The sequence below is a fragment of the Corvus kubaryi genome, unplaced genomic scaffold, assembly GCF_017639235.1.
Source record: "Corvus kubaryi isolate FWS band 111438036 unplaced genomic scaffold, C.kubaryi_AGA036_p1.0 split1-37355, whole genome shotgun sequence".
Classification (NCBI taxonomy): domain Eukaryota; kingdom Metazoa; phylum Chordata; class Aves; order Passeriformes; family Corvidae; genus Corvus; species Corvus kubaryi.
Genome location: NW_024582078.1, coordinates 2,598,220 through 2,618,400, shown reverse-complemented (window position 1 = coordinate 2,618,400; position 20,181 = coordinate 2,598,220). Strand labels below are relative to the sequence as shown.

General features: G+C 51.7%; 1 protein-coding gene across 13 annotated transcripts in view; it reads right to left on the bottom strand.

The window, feature by feature from the left end:
• Window positions 1-6: 6 nt before the first annotated feature.
• Window positions 7-20,181, bottom strand: part of NFASC (neurofascin) — a 54,041-nt gene continuing 33,866 nt past the window's right edge. For 6 of the 13 annotated variants that reach the window (XM_042013331.1, XM_042013337.1, XM_042013335.1 and 3 more), the window contains 11 exons: window positions 19,380-19,481; window positions 19,086-19,283; window positions 17,997-18,067; window positions 16,810-17,032; window positions 16,139-16,254; window positions 14,881-15,085; window positions 12,892-13,014; window positions 12,199-12,372; window positions 10,228-10,242; window positions 2,857-3,117; window positions 7-711 (listed from right to left, as the gene is read on the bottom strand). In XM_042013331.1, coding sequence (XP_041869265.1) covers window positions 503-711; window positions 2,857-3,117; window positions 10,228-10,242; window positions 12,199-12,372; window positions 12,892-13,014; window positions 14,881-15,085; window positions 16,139-16,254; window positions 16,810-17,032; window positions 17,997-18,067; window positions 19,086-19,283; window positions 19,380-19,481 — 1,697 coding nt within the window. In that variant the 3' untranslated portion in view covers window positions 7-502. Of the gene's footprint in view, window positions 712-2,856; window positions 3,118-10,227; window positions 10,247-12,198; window positions 12,373-12,891; window positions 13,015-13,970; window positions 14,696-14,880; window positions 15,086-16,138; window positions 16,255-16,809; window positions 17,033-17,996; window positions 18,068-19,085; window positions 19,284-19,379; window positions 19,482-20,181 lie in introns of those variants that run through there. The other 7 variants (XM_042013341.1, XM_042013342.1, XM_042013344.1 and 4 more) reach the window with 5 other exon arrangements.

Sequence of the window (20,181 nt, the reverse complement as noted above, 5' to 3'; positions counted from 1 at the left end):
GGAGGGGTTTCCTGCCGGGAATTACAAGCGGTTTATTTGAAATGCCGATTTCAGGGATTCCAGGCCAGCACAGCAGCGGATGCGAGGGCTGGGAATAAACTCAGGGATGAGCAGCAGCTGGCACCGCCTCTCCAGAAACCCCAAACCAACCAACGACACAAAAACCTCTCCCTAAACCGGCACCAAACCCGGAGATCCCGGCTCTGCTCCCAGCCCAGGACGGAGCCGTACAACGCTAAGAGACACCGAGGAGGAGGTTTGGGATCTTAGAGGATTCTGCCAACTCCAGGTTCAGGAATCCCATCTTCCAATTCCCAGAAATTTCATTTTTCTCCATCTTTTACACCTCTTTCCGTCAACCACGACTCAACATTCCCACCGATCGTAAAAGCCCACGGCCGTCGGCGCACGGAGAGGGAACCCCTCGAGAACCACCTCTGATCTACCCCGGCCACCACAACCACGATGTTCTCCCCTCCCGTTTTTCCAGCTGGCCATGGAATTATGGAATTAAATCCAAGGAAAGGGCGGGAGCTGGCAGGATCTCTAAGGGCAGCGCCACCCCATAGAGTCCCCACGCGATCTGATGCTTACTGGTGATATACTTAACCACAAAGTCAGTTCCTGCCGAGAAATTGTGGCTCCAGGTGATGTTTGCCCAGTTACTGTTCGCCATGGCTCTGATGTCCCATATGGACGATCCATTGGCGGCTGGGGGACAGGTTAGAACAGGAGTTAGTGCTTAGTGGGGTTAGGCCTGGCTTAGAGCTTGACTAGCGGTGGGGAAGCTCGCAAAAACCTCATAAAAACCTAAAAAAACCATACGAAATCCTTACAAAAACCTCAGGAAAACTTTAAATGAACCTTAAAAATGCTCATGAAAAGCTTACAAAACCTCACAAAAAACCTCGAGGAAACCTTACAAAAGCCTCACAAAATCCTTATGAAAACCTCACAAAATCCTTATGAAAACCTCACAAAATCCTTAAAAAATCCCTACAAAAAACTCACAAAAACCTTAAAAAACCTTAAAAAACCTTACAAAAACCTCACAAAAGCCTTACAAAAACCTCACAAAAACCTCACAAAAACCTCACAAAAGCCTTACAAAAACCTCACAAAAACCTTAAAAATCCTTACAAAAACCTTACGGAAACCTCACAAAATCCTTACAAATTCCTGGAGTGAACACTTTGGTCTCAGCCTAAGTGTGAATTAACCTCAGCCTAAGGCTGGATAGATCTTCCCCAAGATTCCCAACATTTTTAGGGAATTTTGGGCAGTGTTTAAATCCAACTGTGCTCAGCTCATCCTGGAATTCTTCCGGGGCACATCCCTGAGGATCTGGGCCAGCAGGAAAACCTTGTCCTGGAATTCCTGCATGGATGAGCACGGATCCAGGGAATTGTCACGTCGCTGTGGCCCCGGTGGGACAATGAGGTCACTCGTGTGTGAGGTTGAAGTTAAGGGATCTCGACGTCGCTTGGGATGAGTCCCGTTCCTACTGAGGTGGGAACCAATCCTGCACTTCAGGGGGATTTTAAGGGACAGCGGAGAATCGACATCTTGGGGTTTAATGTCATTTTTCCTTAGGGTGTTGCGATGTTCTGATGTCACAAAATCCGGGATTTAGTGCCACAATGCCTTGGAAAAAGCCAGCTGTGGGGTTTTTAGGGTGCTGCAAGGACCTGGCGCTGTGGGGTGACCTGGAATCCCTCAAATCCCAACCTGGGCTGGGTGGGGACACCAGAGGTTCCTCTTTCCCTCACATCCTCTTTCCCTGCTCTGTGCCTCACATGTAATTCCCCATTTCCAACCTCACACTTAATTCCCCATTTCCAACCTCACACGTAATTCCCTATTTCCAACCTCACACATAATTCCCCATTTCCAACCTCACACTTAATTCCCTATTTCCAGCCAGCAGCGTTTCCACATGGATTGATGCCTGGTGTGGGGCTGATCTCTCTTCATCACCAAACCTGGGGTGTCTGATGGGGGCAGATGCCCCTGCAGAAAGTTGTGGTGGTTTTGAAGCATTTTAAGCTGATTTCATGCAAAAATATAAAGAAATGGCTTTGAACTGAGTAACGGAATCGTCCCAGGATGGTTTGAGTGGGAAGGGACCTTAAAATTCATCTCACTGCCCATTCCACATTTTCCACTATCCCAGGTTGCCCCAAACGCCATCCAAGTTTTTAATCGTGATTTCATTCCCTTTTTGCTTGACTTAGTTTTGAACAAACCTAATTATTTATTAACCATAATTTCCATTATCCCGGTGTTTCGAACCCAGATAAATCCTTCCAGATTTATCCCTAAACCACATCCAGGAGGGAAGATTTCCCCACCAGAGCCGAGCTGGATCCTCCTGATGACACGAGAAGTTTCTCCTGACCTGAGAGACACCTGGCGCAGGGATCGTGCTGGAACTCCCACCCTTCCCCAGCGCTCCGGGGGGCTCCGGCAGCGCAGGGAGCAGCAGGATAAACCCAAGGAGACTCGGATAAATCCTGACAGCTCTCGGTGCTAACAGCTGATGTGCTAAATCCGAGGTGACATCTCCTGCAGGAGCACCAGAACCCGTTTGTAACAGCTCTAAACACCCGATAACACTTTGGGGAGTATTTGTAGGATTTTCCACCTCTTCCCGAACCTCATCCAGCATCGCCACACCCTCAGCAAGGCTGGGTTATTCCCTGGTGGCACAGAACTCTCCAAATTCCTGCTTGTACACCCAGATTCCCATCCCAGAGCACGGAAGGGCTCCGATTTTCCCGGTATCCCAAAGAATCAAGGTGGGGAAGGGTCGCAGTCAGGTTAGAGAGGAGTTAGAGGAAAAGGAAAGCTCAGTACCCAACTCGTGCTTGGTCGTGGCTGCCGGAGCCCTCTCGGCAGCGGCGCTGGTGCTGGCGGCGGTGCTGGCGGCGCTGGTGGTGGTGGTGGTTGTTGTGGTGGTGGTTGTTGTGGTGGTTGTGGTGGTTGTGGTGTCGGTGGTGGTTGGGGTGGTTGTAGGGCTGATTGTAGGGCTGATTGTAGGACTGGTTTCAGGGCTGGTTTCAGGACTGGTTTCAGGACTGGTTTCCTCCACTGCGGTTGGAGGTGGCCCAGTTGCCTCTGGGAGAGGGAAACACCGGCTTTGTACCCGAGGTGGCGTCCCCGGGGCTCTGCCCTCCCCGGAGCGGCATGGCATGGAGCAAATCCCGCTGGAAACGCACGGCTGGACCCCTTTTCCTGCCCCTGTCCCCATGCAGGGATGGCCTGAGCCCATCCCAGGGACTGGATCCCACTGGGAACGCCAGACTGAACCCCTTTTCCTCCCCCTGTCCCCCTGAGCCCATCCCAGGGGCTGGGAGAGGTGCCGGGGCTGCTCCCGTTCCTCCGCTTTGATCCCGATCCCAATCCCAACGCCAGGCCTGAACGAGCTGCTTCTCCTCTGCCTTTTCCCTGCCCATCACCCCTCTGGGATAAACCAGCATGGACAGCCTGGAAAAATGCAGCTGAGGGGATGCAGGGGTTTGTCCTCATCCCATTGTCCCACTGCATCCCAGGAAAACCAAATGGGATTTAGCTCTTGAGGGAAAGGCACTAATCCCATTTGTCGGGCCAGCCGCAATCCCGTTAATCCAGCTGTCCCTGGACTACACCTCCAGCATTTTTCGAGCTGCCAGCTCAGCCTGCAGCTTCCCAGCTTTTTTCCAGCCTGGAGAAGGAGCAGCTTGGGCATGGAGGGGGATTCAGCCCACGGGGGAGGCAGGGATGGAGCTTTGCCCCTCACAGTTTGCATTTAAGTGAGGGCTTGGAACACCTCGAGCTGTCCTGGGGGATAATTGGGAGCCATTTGTTTGCTGGATTGAGCTGTGATTCCAAGGAAAAGCGGGAATGTGCTCCAAGGAAAGGGGGAAATGGGTCCTTTAACCCCCACCCTGAGTGGGGTGAGGGTTCCACAGGGAGGGAGGGGGGCACTGGCTTGGGCTGGAATATTCCAGCAGAAAATGTAGCCGGAATTCTGCTCCAAATACCAAAGGTGACTCTGAGGGGACCTCACCCTGGGACACTCAGGTTAAATTATATTTACAACAAATATTCCTGCAGGTCCAGGGATTCCAAACCCCTCTGATGGGCGAAGGAAAGCAGATTTTATAAATATCGCCCCCAAACCACAACAGCTCTAGGAAAGCACTTTAAAACCAGTCCCAGGACCGAGCCAGGCTTTTCTCCCCCATCCCCAGTCTGTCCCCAAGGAGAGCCAAGCCCTGAAAGCTCCGCATCCAAAGGCACAGAGGGGCAGGAGCTCGCTCAGTCCGTCTGAGAGGCGATAAAACCCCGGCTACAGCGCCAGCCCAGGACAGGGGTGACCCCAGAGCACCCCCAGGTACTCAAAACCACCAGGCCAGGTCCAAGGGTGCCCCAAGAGCACCCCCAGCTCCTCCAAAAGCCCAACCCAGCTCCAGCGGTGCCCCTAGAGCACCCCAAGGTACTCAAAAGCATCAGCCCAGCCCCAGGGGTGCCCCAGGAGCAGCCAAAGTCACCCCAAAACACTGCCCAGCTCCTGGGCTGCCCCCAGAGCACCCCCAGGTACCCCCAAGTGCCCCAGGAGCAGCCACAGTCCCACAAAAACCCCATCCAGACTCAGAGGTGTCCCCAGAGCACCCCCAGCTCCTCAAAAGCATCAGCCAAACCACCAAGAGCAGCCAAAGTCACCCCAAAAACCCCTCCCAGCCCCAGATGTGCCCCAGGAGCAGCCAAAGTCACCCCAAAACCCCTCCCAGCCCCAGATGTGCCCCAAGAGCAGCCGCAGTCACCCCAAAACCCCTCCCAGCCCCGGAGCGCGTCCTCTCCGCGGTGACCCCACAGCGTCCCCATCTCATGCACCCCGAACCGAAGCCCCCCGTGCACAGCCCGGCCCTGTCCCAGCCCGGGGGTCCAGCCCGGCCAGGGGGTGGTGACAGGGAGGGGACGCATCCAAAGGCTCGGCTTTGCCCTCGGGGTTCGTGGTGCGGCAAAAAAAAAAAAGGGGATTTTTGAGTTTTGCCCTTCAGGCTTTGTCCCCCCGCTTGTGGGGGAAGGACTTTGCGGGGTCCTGAGGCCGCTAAAAGCTTTTCCTGCACTGGGATTTGTCCTCATCCATCTCCGCTGATTCCTGGCGGGTTTTTGGGGTTAAGAGATTGGTGTCGCCGGGTTAATGTCCCCATTAACGGGATGGAGCCGCGCCAGAGGCTGGGAACAATCAAACAGCGCCGGAGCCATCAGCTAATGCAGGCTCGGCATTCCCATGGGAATCCCGGCTCCCCGCGGAGGAAAACGAGACCCCAAAAGGCACAAAGTGAGTTTGGGAAAGGCGGGAGCGGGCGGAAAACGTGGCACGGCTTTCCAGCTTCCACCAGGGCTCTCCCAGAGCCTCTCAGGAGCAGGAGAAACTCAGCTTTAATGCTACTCCGGAGTTGAGATGGGAAGAGATTATCTGGGATAAATCCCAGCCTCGCTGTCCCCGGTGCGGGAGCGCAGGGGAAGCTGCAGCCCCCAAACCCTCCGGGATGAGCTGACAGCGATTCCCGGCGGGATTTGCCCTCCCTGCCCCACTTCCCTGGCTCTGGGGGAGGCGATTCCCGGGAGCGGAGCCGTCACTTCCCATCAGGATAACGCGGGCTGGCTCCCGAGGAGATCCAGGAGGGGATGGCGGGGATAAAAATCGTCCTGGCAGGAGCAGGGCCAGGTGAAGAGTGGGATGGGGTGAGCTGGAAAACTCGGGGAGGGGAGGATGGGAATGCGGCCCCCAAGGAGAGGGAGGGGTGGGATTTAATCCTAAAGGATGAAAAGCTCCGGCCTCGCTGGGGTTTAAATACGGAATGGATGCGGGAGGAGAGCTCAGCTGAGAGATTTGGGGCGGGGGAGAGATCAGGGACGTTCGCTGGGCTTTGAAATCCACCCCTTAATGAGGGCTGGGAGGGGATCCCAGGGATCCCAGGGATCCGATATTCCCAAAGAAAAGGCACCCGAGCACTGAGAGTCCCTTCTCGGGGTTCCCGGGGTCCCCTCTCGGTGCCACCAGCAGTGACGAAGATCCCAAAGGGAGACGGGAGAGCCACGCTGGCATTCCCAGCACTTCGGAAAGGGCAGAAATCCCATCCATCCTCCCAAAAACGGCCGCGATGCTCCAGCCACGACATTCCCGAGCTTTGCGGAGCAGCTGAAGTTGTTTTCCTGCATTCCCAGAACTTGGACAGAAGTCTGGGGACAGCGCGGGGCACCGGGAATTTGTGGGATGGGGGGAAAATCCCCCTTTTCCGAAAGACAGATGCCGCTTTCCCCATGCCAGGGAGGAACAGCACCTGGAAATTGCTCCAAGCAGGAAGAAATCACCCGGGAAATTCGGACTAAAAACCAATTCCCAGCTCTTTATCGCATTTGAGCCGAGCCCTTCTTCCCGGAAAGAGCCGAAGGAGCACTCAGCTCCTTAATTGCCTCCCTTTCAAGGCTTTTTCTGTCTCCAAGTTCCATTATTCCCTCTCAGGGAAGGATGGGGCTCTGATGATGGATTGAGGAAGCAGCAATTAATAATTTCACTAATGAGAGATGCTGAGCTCTTCGCTGTCTCGCCAGCCAGGAGTGGAGCAGTAAAAAAAAAGAGTCCGAACCTCTCACAAAAACCTGCTTGAAGCTCAGATTAGGGGGAAAAAAAACCCCAAAGCGGGAGAATCCTAAAAGAAAAATGGGGTTTTTTAAGGGGAAGATCTAAAGAAAAGACAAATCCTGCTCGGAGTGGGATAATTCAGTGAAAAGTGGCATTTTTGGGGAAAAATTCAGGAAACAATCCCAATCTCTGCTCCTTTTTAATTATTTAGAGGTGCTTTTAATGTGTTGTTGGGCTGTGGCAGCAGCTTTCCCTGGGGTGTGCCTACAAAATCACGAGGCTTGGAGAAATTGGGATGAATTTTTCATGATTTTTGATGATCGGGTCGAGGACACTTGCGGAGATTTCTTTTTAATTCTCCCGGTTTTTACCAACAGGATGGAATTGGGAAGTCTGGGCCATGAAATTCTCCAAATCTGATGTGGAAAGAGAAGAAATTGGAGAAGAGGAGGGGGTGATGGAGCAGAAAGAGAGGGCTCAGCAATTCCCTCCGTTTCTAAAGCAAAAAATGGGATTTTTCTCCTCAAATTCCCATTCATGGACAGAGAAAAGTCAGGTTTTTCCCTCCGAGCCTAAACCCAATTTCTTTATGGTTACTAATGAAGTTTTTCCATACAGATGGAAAATGAAAACTCCAGTTTGGGGATATTTTTCCTCACTCAGAGCATAAACAAAATCCCTTTTTAATCTGCTCCTTTCCCAAATCCCCTCTCCCCTTGTCCAAAGCCTGGTTTAGGAAAGGTGAAGCCTTTCCTAAGGGAAAATCCCTGCACTTCACTTCGATTCCATCACCTGCTCCGGTTCCTCCTGGCCCTGACCCCGCCTGTGTCAGGTCATCCCTGGAAAAGGAACCTTTTCATTCCCTGTCAGTGCCAGCCACGGCAAGGATCAAGAAATTTATGGAATCGCTGTTGATTCCATAAAAATGCGCCCAGTCTGGGTCAGCCAGCGGAGATGGGAAAGGTCAGGGAGCATTTCCTGGGATTTGTTGGGAAGAGAAACATCCTCTGGAGCCAGACTCCGCTCAAACCGTGGCCTGAGGAGAAATGAGATCCAGCTCCGGAGCAGGACTGGCATGGGAGAGGGATTTTTTCCATGCCCTGAGTCCTCTCCTGGAGCCTGGAATGGGGAGGAAGATGAGGCAGCAATTCCCGACCTCCAGCTCCACTCTCCGACTCTCAGCTCTCTTCCAGCCCTTCCCAAAGTGTTATTTCTCCTTTTGGAAAGGGGAAAATGAAGGGATGAGCTCTGGATAATTGGAGGATTATCCCTGAAATCCCAAATAATTCCAGTGGGCAAGAAATGAAGGCAGGAATGATTCGGGGCTGGGAGGATGAAGAGATCAGGCTGTGATTCCAGAGTTCAGCAAGACCCTCTGGAAGCAGAAAAGGGCTTGAAGCGATCCCGATCCACAAAGAAAATCTGGATTCTGGTGGATGAGCCAAACCCTGGATGGAGAAGGAGCTGGAGGAGAGGGCGCTCCCAATCCCAAGGGTTTTATGTGCATTTTCAGGGATTTATATGTTCATTTTCAGGATTTTTATGCTCGTTCCCAGGATTTTTCAGTGGATTTTCAGGTCCCCACCACCTAGACCTGACCAATCTGTAATCCCGCATTTTTTGGGGGGGAATAGGGAGGAAGAAAAAAAGACAGGAAGGAGAAAGATCAGGAAGAGGGGAAAAAAAAAAGCAAAATAATATCAGGAAGAGACATCCCTGCAACAAAATCCAAGGAAAAGGAACATCCCCGGGGCAGGAAAGCGAATCCTACAGGTGCAGAGAGCGGATCCTGCACTTGTATCCCTCGGGAAAAGCCTTCCCTGGGAAGCTGCTCCTGCTCGGAATGTGCAGAGGCAAAGCAGGACCTGTTGGGAGCCCTCGGTGCAGGGCATCGGGAGCTGCTGCTGCTCCCAAAAAGCTTTTTTTGGGATGAGTTTGGGGCTGGCTGCACCCCCTGGCTCGGCCATTGCCGAGTTCCTGAGCTGGGAAAAAGCTCTCGTGGCGCTGGAATGTGGGAAATGCGTGTTGGGTGTGGAAAATCAGGATTTTCCAAGTCTGTGAGAGGTGGGAATCCTTCGCTGGGTGACCCGGAATGGCGTTGGGGCGTTGCAGGATCGGGTTTTCCATGGAAGCGGCAGGAGGAGGAGCTGTCCCTGGTGCTGGAAAAGGTCTCTCCCTGCTCCCAGGTTTTTTGGGAATAGCGAGGAGGGCAAAGCCAGCAGAAGGCTCCATGCAGAACATGCACAGCTGAGGCCCCGAATTCCCGCTCAACCCTTCCAATGGACACCGGGAATGGGAGGAATCTCCTGCAACAAAGCCCTGGGAGAGCCACAGGGAATTCTGGGCACATCCTAAAAATCTCCCAAATCTCCAGCTGCGATCCCACAGGTCCTGGAAGGGCCCCATGGAGCCAGAAATGTTCTGTGTTTTGTAGGGTGGGGGTGGTGAGGGTTAAAAAGGGAGAGCGGCTCGTGCAGAGATGGGGTTAAAATCCTCTGGGAGAGGGGAAAAAAGCTCCTTAATAGGGGAAAAAAATCTTTAATAGGGAAAAAGTCTCTTTAATAAGGAAAAATATCTCTACAGTAGGGAAAAACCCCCTCATTAATAGGGAAAAAAACCCCCCATTAATAGGAAAAAAACCCACTTTAATAGGGAAAAAAAACCCTCTTTAATAGAGAAAAAACCCTCATTAATAGGGAAAAAACCCCCATTAATAGGGAAAAAAAATCCCCTCTTTAATAGGGAAAAAAACCCCACTTTAATAGGGAAGCACTCCTCATTAATAGGGAAAAAACCCTCATTAATAGGGAAAAAACCCTCTTTAATAGGGAAAAAACCCTCTTTAATGGGGAAAACCCTTTTTAATAGAGAAAAAACCCCTGTGTCATAGGGGAAAAAAATTCTTAAATAGGGAAAAACTTCTCGAATAGGGTAAAAACCCCTCTATAATGGGAAAAATTCCTGCTTTAACACGGGGAAAAAACCTCTTTAATAGGGAGGAAAAACCCTCTTAAATAGGGAAAAAGACCCCCTCTTTAACAGGGAAAAACCTCATCTTTAACAGGGCAAAAAGAGTCTTTAAAAAGGAAAAAAAGTCTTTAGTAGGGGAAAAAAGTCTTTAATAGGGGAAAAAACCTGTCTTTAATAGGAAAAAACTCTTTAATAGGGGAAAACCCCATCTTTAACAGGGAAATAAACACTTTTTACTAGGGAAAAACCCCTCTATAATAGGGAAAAATCCCCCTCTTTAATAGGGGAACAAAACCTCTTCAAATAGGAAAAAAACCCCTCTTTAATAGGAAAAAAACCCCATTTTAATGGGATCTCGACTCTCCTTTGGGCTCGCCCGGTGCGTGGCCACCGCGGTTTGGTTTTCACGAGATTTTTTTTGCCCAGCTTTTAAGCCCGGCTTAGAGACCTTTTAATCTTCGCCTGCCCCGCTGCGGAGCCGCCCTGGTCCCCTCGTGCCTGGAATGATTGAAATGCCCAATTGGCGTGGCCATTGGAAGGGTTTTAACGAACTTTTCTGCTTAATTGGCAGCTTAATTGGAAAGCTCCGTTGCCCCCATGCCGGTTACCTCCGGGTACGGTACCTGGGCTTGGCGTGGCTTCGGAGGCAGCGCCGGGGACAGAGAGAGGGGAGGGAAAAAAACCGGGAAAACGGGAGAGAAAGAGGGAAGAGAAAAACACAGGAATTTATCAAACCACCCCAAGGCGCCGCTGGAACAATCGGAGTCACCGGAGAGCAGAGAGAGAGGGGGAAAATGGGATTAAATCCAACCTGGAATTTGGGAATCCGCGATAAACCACGCCAGGATCCAGGTTAAACACCCGGGAGGTGCCGGAGGTGCCATCGAGGTGCCAGTGGTGTCGTTAAGCCGAGTATTTAAGCGGGTGTTTAGGTCTAATCCCAACAAAAACCAGTTTTGACACTGAATTTCGCCTCGATTTTTCCTTTCTCGTGTGGGGATTTGATTTAAACTCCGCATCCGAAGGAGTCTGGCGAGCAGAAAACCTCCTCCTGAGGCGTTAATGGGCTTAATTTCCTTAATCTGCTTCTCTTCCTTAAATTCCAACCTTAAATTCCAGTCTTTCCCACAGCTTGGCAGGAGGTGCCATCAAAGTGAGCACAACTCACCTATTTCGTGTTGGACCTCATGTTTGGAGGGCAGATTTCTGGGATTTAGCTGGAAATTACTTTAATTTTCTTTTTTTTTTTTTTTTTTTTCTGTTTCAAGGCCAAACTTTGTCTTGCTTTGCCACATCCTCACCCCAAACCCCACAGAGGGGGTTCCTTACCTTGTCCAGCAGCTCTGGGCACCCCCTGCTAATTGCTGATATAAATCAATTAGCATTGACACACCACGAGGTGGTCCTGGCTCTTATCTCTCCGTTATCAGGGTCCAAAAACGGAGAGAATTGGGTGTGAACCAGCCAAAAATATTCAGTTTTCAACTTCAAGCCAACCCCTGAGCTCTCACAATTCCTTTTTACAGCAATTCCAGGCCCCTCTCATGTTTTCCTTGGCTGTTTTCTTCTCCCCATCCAATAAATTTTGCTGGATCCCACCCCAGGGGTGTCGGGAATGGTTTTATTCCCACTGGACCCGAGCAGGAATCACTTTCCCCACTCAGAGCCATTAGCTGGGATGGGGGGATGGAGCAAAAGAGACAAAAACCCCATTAAATCCCAGCTCTAACTCAATCCCAGCTCTGTCAGCCGAGCCTAAAGAGGGGGAAGAGCCGCCCTTGGTTCCCTTAGGGCTCCAGAACTTCCACTTAAATTTGATGGATGCTCCACAGCGGGAATTTTATCTGATTACGGGGCTGAGATTGGGGCTCTGGAGGTTTGTAGGGTCGGGTGATGGCCATGGGGTGACAGGGAGGTGGCACCGAGGTCCCTGCACACAAAAATCCCCCAAATCTGCCCCAGCTGAGCTCGCACAGAGGAGCAAATCAGAGCTTCACCCTCAGCACGAGGAGAGCGAGATCCCAGAATCATGGAATGGCTGGCGTTGGAAAGGACCTTAAACCTCATCCAGTCCCACCCAGGGACACTTCCACAATCCCAGATGGCTCCAAGCTCACTCCCAGGGATGGAGGAGCATCCGCAACCTCCCTGTGCCAGCGCTTCCAACCCCTCTGAGTGAGGAATTCCTTCCTGAATCCCATCTAATCCTGCCCTCTTTTGGTAAAAAACACAAATTTGTTCAATTTCCTCCTGCTCCAGGGCACACGAGGAATGTCCCTCCCTTGGGGACAGCCACGACGTTCCCTGGAGCACAGGAAGGTCCCCAGGTCACCTCAGCTGGGTTTTTTCTGCAGCATTTGGCCACCTCGGCAGGGAAATCCGTGCAGCCATCGCTGCCCTGCACTCCTGGTTCTTGGGATTCCCTGATTCCATTTTTGGCTGTTCCATGGCCTGCCATGATGCCATTTTTGGGTTTGCCATGGCTTGCCACGATGCCATTTTTGGGCTATTCCATGGCCTGCCACGATGCCATTTTTGGGTTTGGCACATCCTGTCACCCCCGTCCCCTCGGCAGAGCTGGCTGCTGCCCTTACCTTCATCCAGCAGCGCCGGCGACTCCTCCGTCAGGGCCTCTCCCTCTCCCACCTGGGTGCGGGCGCGGAGCACGAAGCGGTAGCGGGAGATGGGGTCTGACCTCTGCAGGGTGAACCTTGTCTGGTTGGGGGACAGGTTCTCCACCACCGTCCGGCCCATCCGTGACCCGTTAACTGCGGAGGGAAGGCAGGAAATGCTGGGCTCAGCCTGGGGTCGGGAATTCCTGGGGTCTCCAGCTCATCCTTCAGCCCCTGGAGGATCTGTGGGGTCACTGTGGGGGTCACTGTGGGGCTCAGAGTGGTTGCTGCTCTTGAACATGCCCGTTTTGGGGCACTTGGGGACAGCCTGGCCAGGGACCTGCTGGGGGGACATTCAGGTGGGCAGAGAAGGCTCCAGGACGTTCAGGTTCTGGGTATCACCTCACCCAAATTGTGTTGGGGTGAGCACAAAAACACCTCAGGCTGCACCTAAAATCTTCCAAAATCCAAGATCCAGCTGATTTTCCCTCCAAAATTGATTCTGGGGAGCTGCTGAGCCCCCACCACCCCCCCTGCAGACGTCCAGGACCCCTCCTAACACCAGTTTTTCCCACCATGGAAGTCTCCAGTTCCTCATGGATCTCCCTGCCCTGGGAAAAAGCGGGAAGGGAAGAATTCCCTGACTGATCACCGCGAGGAGAACGTGGGACGTACAGGGCTTGTATTGGAGGGTGTATCCCGTGATGACCCCGTTGGGATGCTCAGGGTGATCCCACTCCAGGTTGATGATTTCCAGGTTGGGCTGCCGGATCCGCAGGTACCTGGGGGAGCTGGGCACTTGGAGGGGAGCGGGAACGAGAGGGGAGAGAGGAGAGAACATGCACAGGGTAACGAACCTCGCGCTGCTGCACCCGCCACGGGCTGGACTCCAAAACAGGCACACCCCAAGTGGATCGCACAAGGATTTATCCCAATAACCAGGAGCCTGATGGGAATTTTCAGCGGGCAGGAAAAGCAGAGCAGCTCTGGTATGATCCCAATCCCGCGGGATCCTCCAGCAAGGCCACGGAAGCAGAGCTGGGATGCAACTCCAGCCACGCTTCTCCTGTTGGACCCAAATGTCCTGGTCTTCCTTACACCCCCCTCCCATCCCAAGGTTTTCACCCCCAAAATTTCTCACTTAGAACCATCAAAAGTATCCCAAAAACTTTTTTTCACTCCAGCCCCATTTCGGCGTGTTGGACCCAAATTTCACAGCTTTCCTTACCCCCCTCCCCCCCCCCCCCCCCTCCCCCCCAATGTTTTGATCCCAAAAATTTCTCTCTTAGAAGAACAAAAAGTATCCCAGAGTCTTCTCTTAACTCCAGCCCCACTTCTCCTCTTGGAGTCAAATTTCCTGACCTTCTTTAGACCCCCCACCCATCCCAATGTTTTCATCCCAAAGATTCCTCTCTTAGAACCCACAAAAGTGGCTTCTCTTATCCCAAAGGATCGCTGGGAAATGGAATTCCAGAGATCTCCCACAGGGAGCTGCTGCCCACTGCTCCTCACCCTAAGGAATATTTGGGATTATCACTACTGAAGGAAGGAAGGGAAGAATTATCCGGCCTGGAGTTAAATTATTCTCCTGATTTCCTCCTAATTGCGGTGTCTTAACCAGGGGAAGAGAGATCGGAGAGCTCGGGGTTTATTTTTAGTTGTTCAGGATATCCTTCAGCCTCCTCAATGTCAGTTTGGGTCGATAAAAGGGCTTGGTGGTGTAGGAAAAATAAAAATCCACATTTTCTGTGTGATCAGAGTAAAATCCACCGTAATTATTAATTAATGCCACCCACATGTCTTTATCGTCACCCCAAATGTCCAAAGCCACCCCAAATCCCCCAGAAACGGGGTCACAGTGCCCCTGCCTGCAAAACCTACAGGAATTGAAGCCTTTCTTCGGAAACAACCTCAATTATCCACAGAATAATAATTAATCCTTAAAAAAAGGGGATTTTTTTCCAAGGAATTGTGAAGGAAGAGGCAGCACTGAGAGATGCCAAGATGGGATGGAGAGGAAGAGAAAAGGGGGGACCCCAAAATATTTTGAGAAAGAATTGCAAATCTTTTCTTGTGTTTTTGCGACCCTGTGTGCCTGAATCCCCTCCTGCACTGTAGGAAAAGTCACTTCCAGCTGCTGGAATTGCAGCTCCAACACGGAATTATTGGCGTGTCTATAAATAGCTCCTGTGCCAGTGACAAAATTAAACCCTCGAGTTCATCCTTGACACAAGAACGAGGTGCTCTTGCCTCAAAAGCCTGGCAGAGGAATCAGGGATGTCCTTCCTGAAGGTCCTGGGAAGGTTTTCCTGCCTTTTCCAGGATGGATCCATCCACGTCCCCAAACCGCAGCTCAGGGACATTTGCAGCTTGGGCAGCAAATCAAGGGCACGGAGCTGTGCCCAGGAAAGGCTTTTGCAAATTTTTCTCTTGTTCAGCCCAAAATCTTCTTGGCCGAGGCGTCCAGAGCACCTGAATTCTGGGAATTCTGGGAATGCCGATGGGGTCAGGAGCCAACTCCAGGTGTGGCTTCAGTGATGTCACCGCCAGCAACGGCGCCTGGGTGATGCTCAGCTAAAATCTCTCCCCGGCTGTGGCTCAGCTCCCCGAAGCTGCTCAACCTAAACCTTTCCCAGCGGGAAAAAATTCCCTGTGGGAACGTACCTCCTTCAGGGGTGGGGAATTCCTTCATTTCGCTGCGGGGCCCGTCTCCTCGGCCGTTGGTGACCACCATCTCCAGCTTGTAGTTGCTGTAAGGGAACAGCCGGGACACGGTGCCCCGGTTGCGGTCTCCAGGAAAACTCACAAATTGCCGTTTTTTGGAGACCCACAGGTTCTTCAGCAAGCTGCTGTCTCTCCAGAAATAGGCCTTCAAGAAACACGCAGGCCAGGTGAAGCTTTTTCCCGCTTAACCGCGGTTTTTTGGGATTTTTAGACGTTAAAAAGCAGAGTTTTGCCTTTAAGAGCGGCTTAAGGCTGTGGAAGTTTTTAGAGGAATTAGTGAAGCTCCATGAGGAAAATCGGGGGTGTTACCTGAGGAAGAGGCTGAGCAGGGGGTTAAGAGCTTCCCAAAACCACTGAGCTCGGACTAAAACTGTTCCTAATTGCCAAGAATTAAAAACCGAGTGGTTCTCCCTTTTCCACTCGGGGTAGTGGTGGACAAGGAAAGGTGGGACACACCCAGGCATGAAAAAAGCGCCTAAATTTAGGAAATCTCCTATTGAAACCCTCGACTGCAAATCCTATTTCGCAGAGAAATAAGAATCCTTTCAGAAAATCCCCCAGAATCGGGAAAAGGAGAGCGAGCGAATGATTGGATTTGGAATGCTGGGATTCTTTGCTGGACACGAGGTTTTGGGAATGTTTTAACACCGAGGGAAGGGCCCTGCTCAGGGTTTGGCTTGGTTTGAACGGCTCCATCCTCTGTGCATCAGCAGCAAATATTAAATACTAAATATAAGCCTGGAAAGACCCGGAAAAACCCAGATCCATGCTGGCTTTAGTGCCCAGTTAGTCCCGACCGTGGGTTTAGGCTTTGCAGGGGTTGTTGGTCAGTAAAAACTGCTGTCGGTATTTTGGGGATGACACAAAATCTGACCGGGTTGGGGTCATTCCCTCAGAGCCTCCATGGGCAGAGCCGTCCCAATCCCTCCCTGTTTTCTTGGAGCATCCCAAATCCTGCAGCCAAGCCCGAAGGAAGCAACAGGAGACGTCCCCAACCCCATCCTGACACCCCGAAGAGCAAATCCTTGGTGCTGCCTCACATCCAAAGGTTCCTGGTGACCACAGGGAAGTTTTCTGTCATCCCCACATGCAGCAGCTCCATCCCTGGGAGCCAGCTGGGAATTTTAGGAGGTTTAGCTGGGTTAATGGTCAGTGCCGGGGCGGGGATTTGGGATTGGGGAATTCGGGATTTGCTCACTCTGTACTCCTTGAGCTGTCCCTGGATGGTGTCCAGGTGCACCCGGGTCCAGGTCAGAGATATGGCGGTGCTGTTTAAGACTCTGATCCTGACATCCGTGGGTGCAGCCTTGGGATCTGGGCGGGCAGGGATAAAGCAGAGTGGTCTTTAGGAACCTGGAATTACCCTGGAGCTCGGATGGACACACGGGCACCCCTGGCCGTGCTTCTCCCATCACAAATCCCGTGAGCAGCAGCCCCACGACGGCTCCGCCCTCTTCCGTGGGAAGAAAATAAATCCAATTTCACTCCTCCGGCCATCAGGAGAACATTCTTGATCCAGCTAAAAGCAGGAATTCCTGCAGCAGGGAAGGACTCTGGCTCAGCTCCCTCTCCAGGTGAAGGATCCCAGTACATCCAACCCTTTCCTGCCTCACCTGGCCCAAAGCTGGACCCCAAAGTTGCAAAAACCACCTCATTTCCTTATTTTTAGTTGGAATTGTCCATCATCCCAGCTGGCCTTGGGCAGGGACACCTTCCACTATCCAGGTCCTCCAAGCCTTGTCCAACCTGAAACCGGATTTTTGTCCCAAATCCCGCAGTGCCCCACCCATATTCTGGACACAGGAGCCGCCCAGGTGCCCTGGCATGGGATCATCCCTGAAATCCCACCTGCAGCTGAGGAATACTCACAATCCTCCCCGGAATATCCGATGTAGGTTTCGGGCTCCGGGGCTCTGCCGAAGTCATTCTCGGCCTGCACCTTGATCTCGTAGGGGACGTAGATGGGGGTGTTCCACACCACGTGCCGGGCGCTCCGCACGGTCTCGTTGTACCAACTCCCACGCGGGTCCCGCCGCCGCCACCTCACGATGTACCTGAGGTTGGGCCCATAAGCCTGAGTTGCATTCAGAGGCTTCGGTGGAGCGAAACAGAGAAGGGAAAGTGAGAAGGAGAAAAAAAAAAAACAATTGGATTTCTCCGCTGTGGAGATCCAAAAGTTCTGCTCAGCACTCGGGGTCTCATTTCAGGCTCCATCAGCGAATCCCAAAGGAGAGCAAGGTTCTGTTCCCAAGGAGAGGCAGAACGAGTTCATGTCCTCCAGAGCCATGGCAGGACCAGGACATTTTATTCACAGAATCCAGGATTTTATTCCTGGAATGGTTTGGGTTGAAAGGGATTTAAATTCCAAGCCTCTTCAATGAGCAGGGACATTTCCACTAGCTCAGATTCCTCATCTATATATTACATAAAATAAATCAAATATGTACCTAATGTAGAATTATACAAGAAATATTCCATATCTATTATCCCCATAGTCCCGTCTCTATTCCCACTGCCATTCCAACCCTCCTCTCAGCTCATCCCTGGTTTGTGGCTGACACCTGCTGGTGCAAGAAGCAAAGCAGGAGATGCTCCATGAATCCTCAAGGAATCGACTCTCGGAGCATCCTCTGGAAGCTCAATCTGGAATCCGGTGTCTTTGGGTGCCACATCTTTAACTTATTTTATTTTTAATTTTCTGAATTATTCTTTTTATCCCAGACCTTGTTCTAGGCACTAAACCCAGCCTTTTTTTGGTGTCTTCTAATTTCATCATGGAATGGTTTGGGTTGGAAGGGACCTGAAATCCCATCCCATCCCACCCCTGCCATGGGGCAGGGACACCTTCCACCATCACAGGTTGCTCCAATCTGGCCTTGGACACTTCCAGGGATGGAGCAGCCACGGATTCTCTGGGAATTCCATCCCAGCCCCTCCCCACCCTCTCAGGGAGGAATTCCTTCCCAATATCCCGTCTATCCCTGCCCTGTCTCACTCTGAACCCCCTCGCCCTCATCATCCAACTCCATCCCAAAAGGCATCCAAGAAGAACTCACGGTCCACGTTATCTCCATGTTGTTTTTCTGGGTCCCTGCCCCTTGAACTCCTGTTGGATTTATTTCAGGACCTGAAATTCACATTGAAAACCAAAAAAAAAAAGAATTTTTCAATGTCAAAAAACAACTGCTGAGAGCTTAAAACCCCGCAAGCCAAAAGTCCTTCCAAGGCAGAAGTTAATGGCCTGATTTTTCCAGAAGTTCTCATTCAGGTTAACAGGACACGAGACTCCCAGTCCTCTGGAAAACCAGGCCATTTATTTAGGAGGCTCTTTTTTGTTCCCTAAATGTCCTAAATCTTTGAAAGGGAACCATTGTGGAGGGAGCAGAGCTTGTCGCTTCGAGCCTCAAACATGGCGGGCACTGTTGGGAGCCAACACTAGATGCCAGCAGATCCTGCAGAAATCTCCCTGGAATGGGTAAAGGAAGAAATGCAGCAGAACTGCTGAGATTCCTGTGAATTTCTCGGGTGGAATTTTCCCAAATATTCTCCCACAAAGCACTGGGCAGACAAATTCAAGCCCCGAGTCTTGGTTATGGATTGGAGCTCGTTTCATTCCTTTATCATGGAATTTGGGTGGGAAGGGATCTCACAATCCCCCAATCCCACCTCCTGCCGTGGGCAGGGACACCTTACCCTATCCCAGGCTGTTGCAAGTCCCGTCCAACCCGGCTGGGGACAATTCCAGGGATAGGACAGCCATGGTTTTTTTGGATAACCTGTGCCAGGACCTGCCCACCCCCACAGCATCCATCAGCTTTAACAGTGGACAGTAATTAATATTTGCACTTGAGTCTGATTTTCCTACAGATTTCTGAGCTTCCCGTAGTCTGAAAGGACTGAAAAAATTCCTTTAGGAAACTTCCCTTTAAGGAAAAGAAGGAAAACCAGGTTTTCCTTTAACGAACAAGTGACTTTTGTATAAATCTCTGAGTTTTGCTGCTCTGAAAGACATCACCCACAGGCGTGAGAATTCCATACAGAAAATTCCACCGCAGCCTGTGCCAACCTATTTCTGGGATCGAGGAAGTGCCTCCATGGAGAGTGGTGGATTCCAAGGACAAAAAGACTGGGAAGAAAGGACTCACGTGCCCCGTTGGTCTGGTAGCGCTCGGAGGGCACGCTGGGCACGCTGCTGCCCACGTCGTTGACGGCGATCACCCGGAACTGGTAATTCACGTACGGAGAGAGCCTCAGCAGGGCTGAGTTGACGCTCCCGGGATACCTGGAGTGGTTGTGCCACACTCCCGGCTGGAAGCGGTCCTCCTCAAACTGGACAATGTAGTCTGGGAAGAGTGGGGAGAGGTGGGTGAAGGGTTTGGTTGGGAAGGGATTTTCCGTCACTGGGGAGGAGGAGGGGGACAGGGATTTTGGGGACAGACCTGTGATGGGGCTGTTGTTGTCATCGCCAGGGATCCACGTCAGCCGCACGCTCCTTTCGGCCAGGTCTGTCAGCTCCAAGTCCCGGGGCTGGTCAGGTCGTTCTGTTGGAATGGGATAAATGAGGCTGGAATTGTCCCAGGAGCGAGTCCCAGTTCCCATCACCTCTCCCAGCCCGGTGGCAGGACGTGTTCCAGGGCACAATCCACGTCCTGCAGCTCTTTGGGGGATCACGGTGATTTTAAAATAGACATGTGGTCGTTTCTGACTGTGCCCTGCCTGGAAATCCTGCCTTTCCCAGGAAAAATCCTGCCTTTCCCAAAAAAATACCTGGTGGAGGAAGCACCAGGTGCTGGTTTAGGGGGATTTGTGACCTTACAGAGGGAAATGCAAATGAACAGCAGGGAAAGGACACAAAACCTCAATGGAAACATAAATTTGTTAGAAACTGCCTGGGCACAATTCTGGTTTCCTCATCTGGTCACAAGAACCAGCCCATGCAGTAAAAGGAACAAATTCCAAGTAAAAATTAAGGGATTCAAGCCAATCCTGGTTCTTTCCTCCCATCAGGAGCTCATCGTTTTCAAGTACAGCTAAAGTGATTCCTGCACTCAGGAACTGCCACCACGGGACACAAAACGTGGTGGCACAGGACCTCTCTACCCATCTGGATGGGATTTCAAGGACAGCTTGGACAGGACTTGAAAAAATCAGCTCCTTCAAGGACAACTCAGGCAGGACTTGGAGCTTCATCTCCTCAAGGACAACTCGGGCAGGACTTGGAGCTTCAGCTCCTTCAAGGAC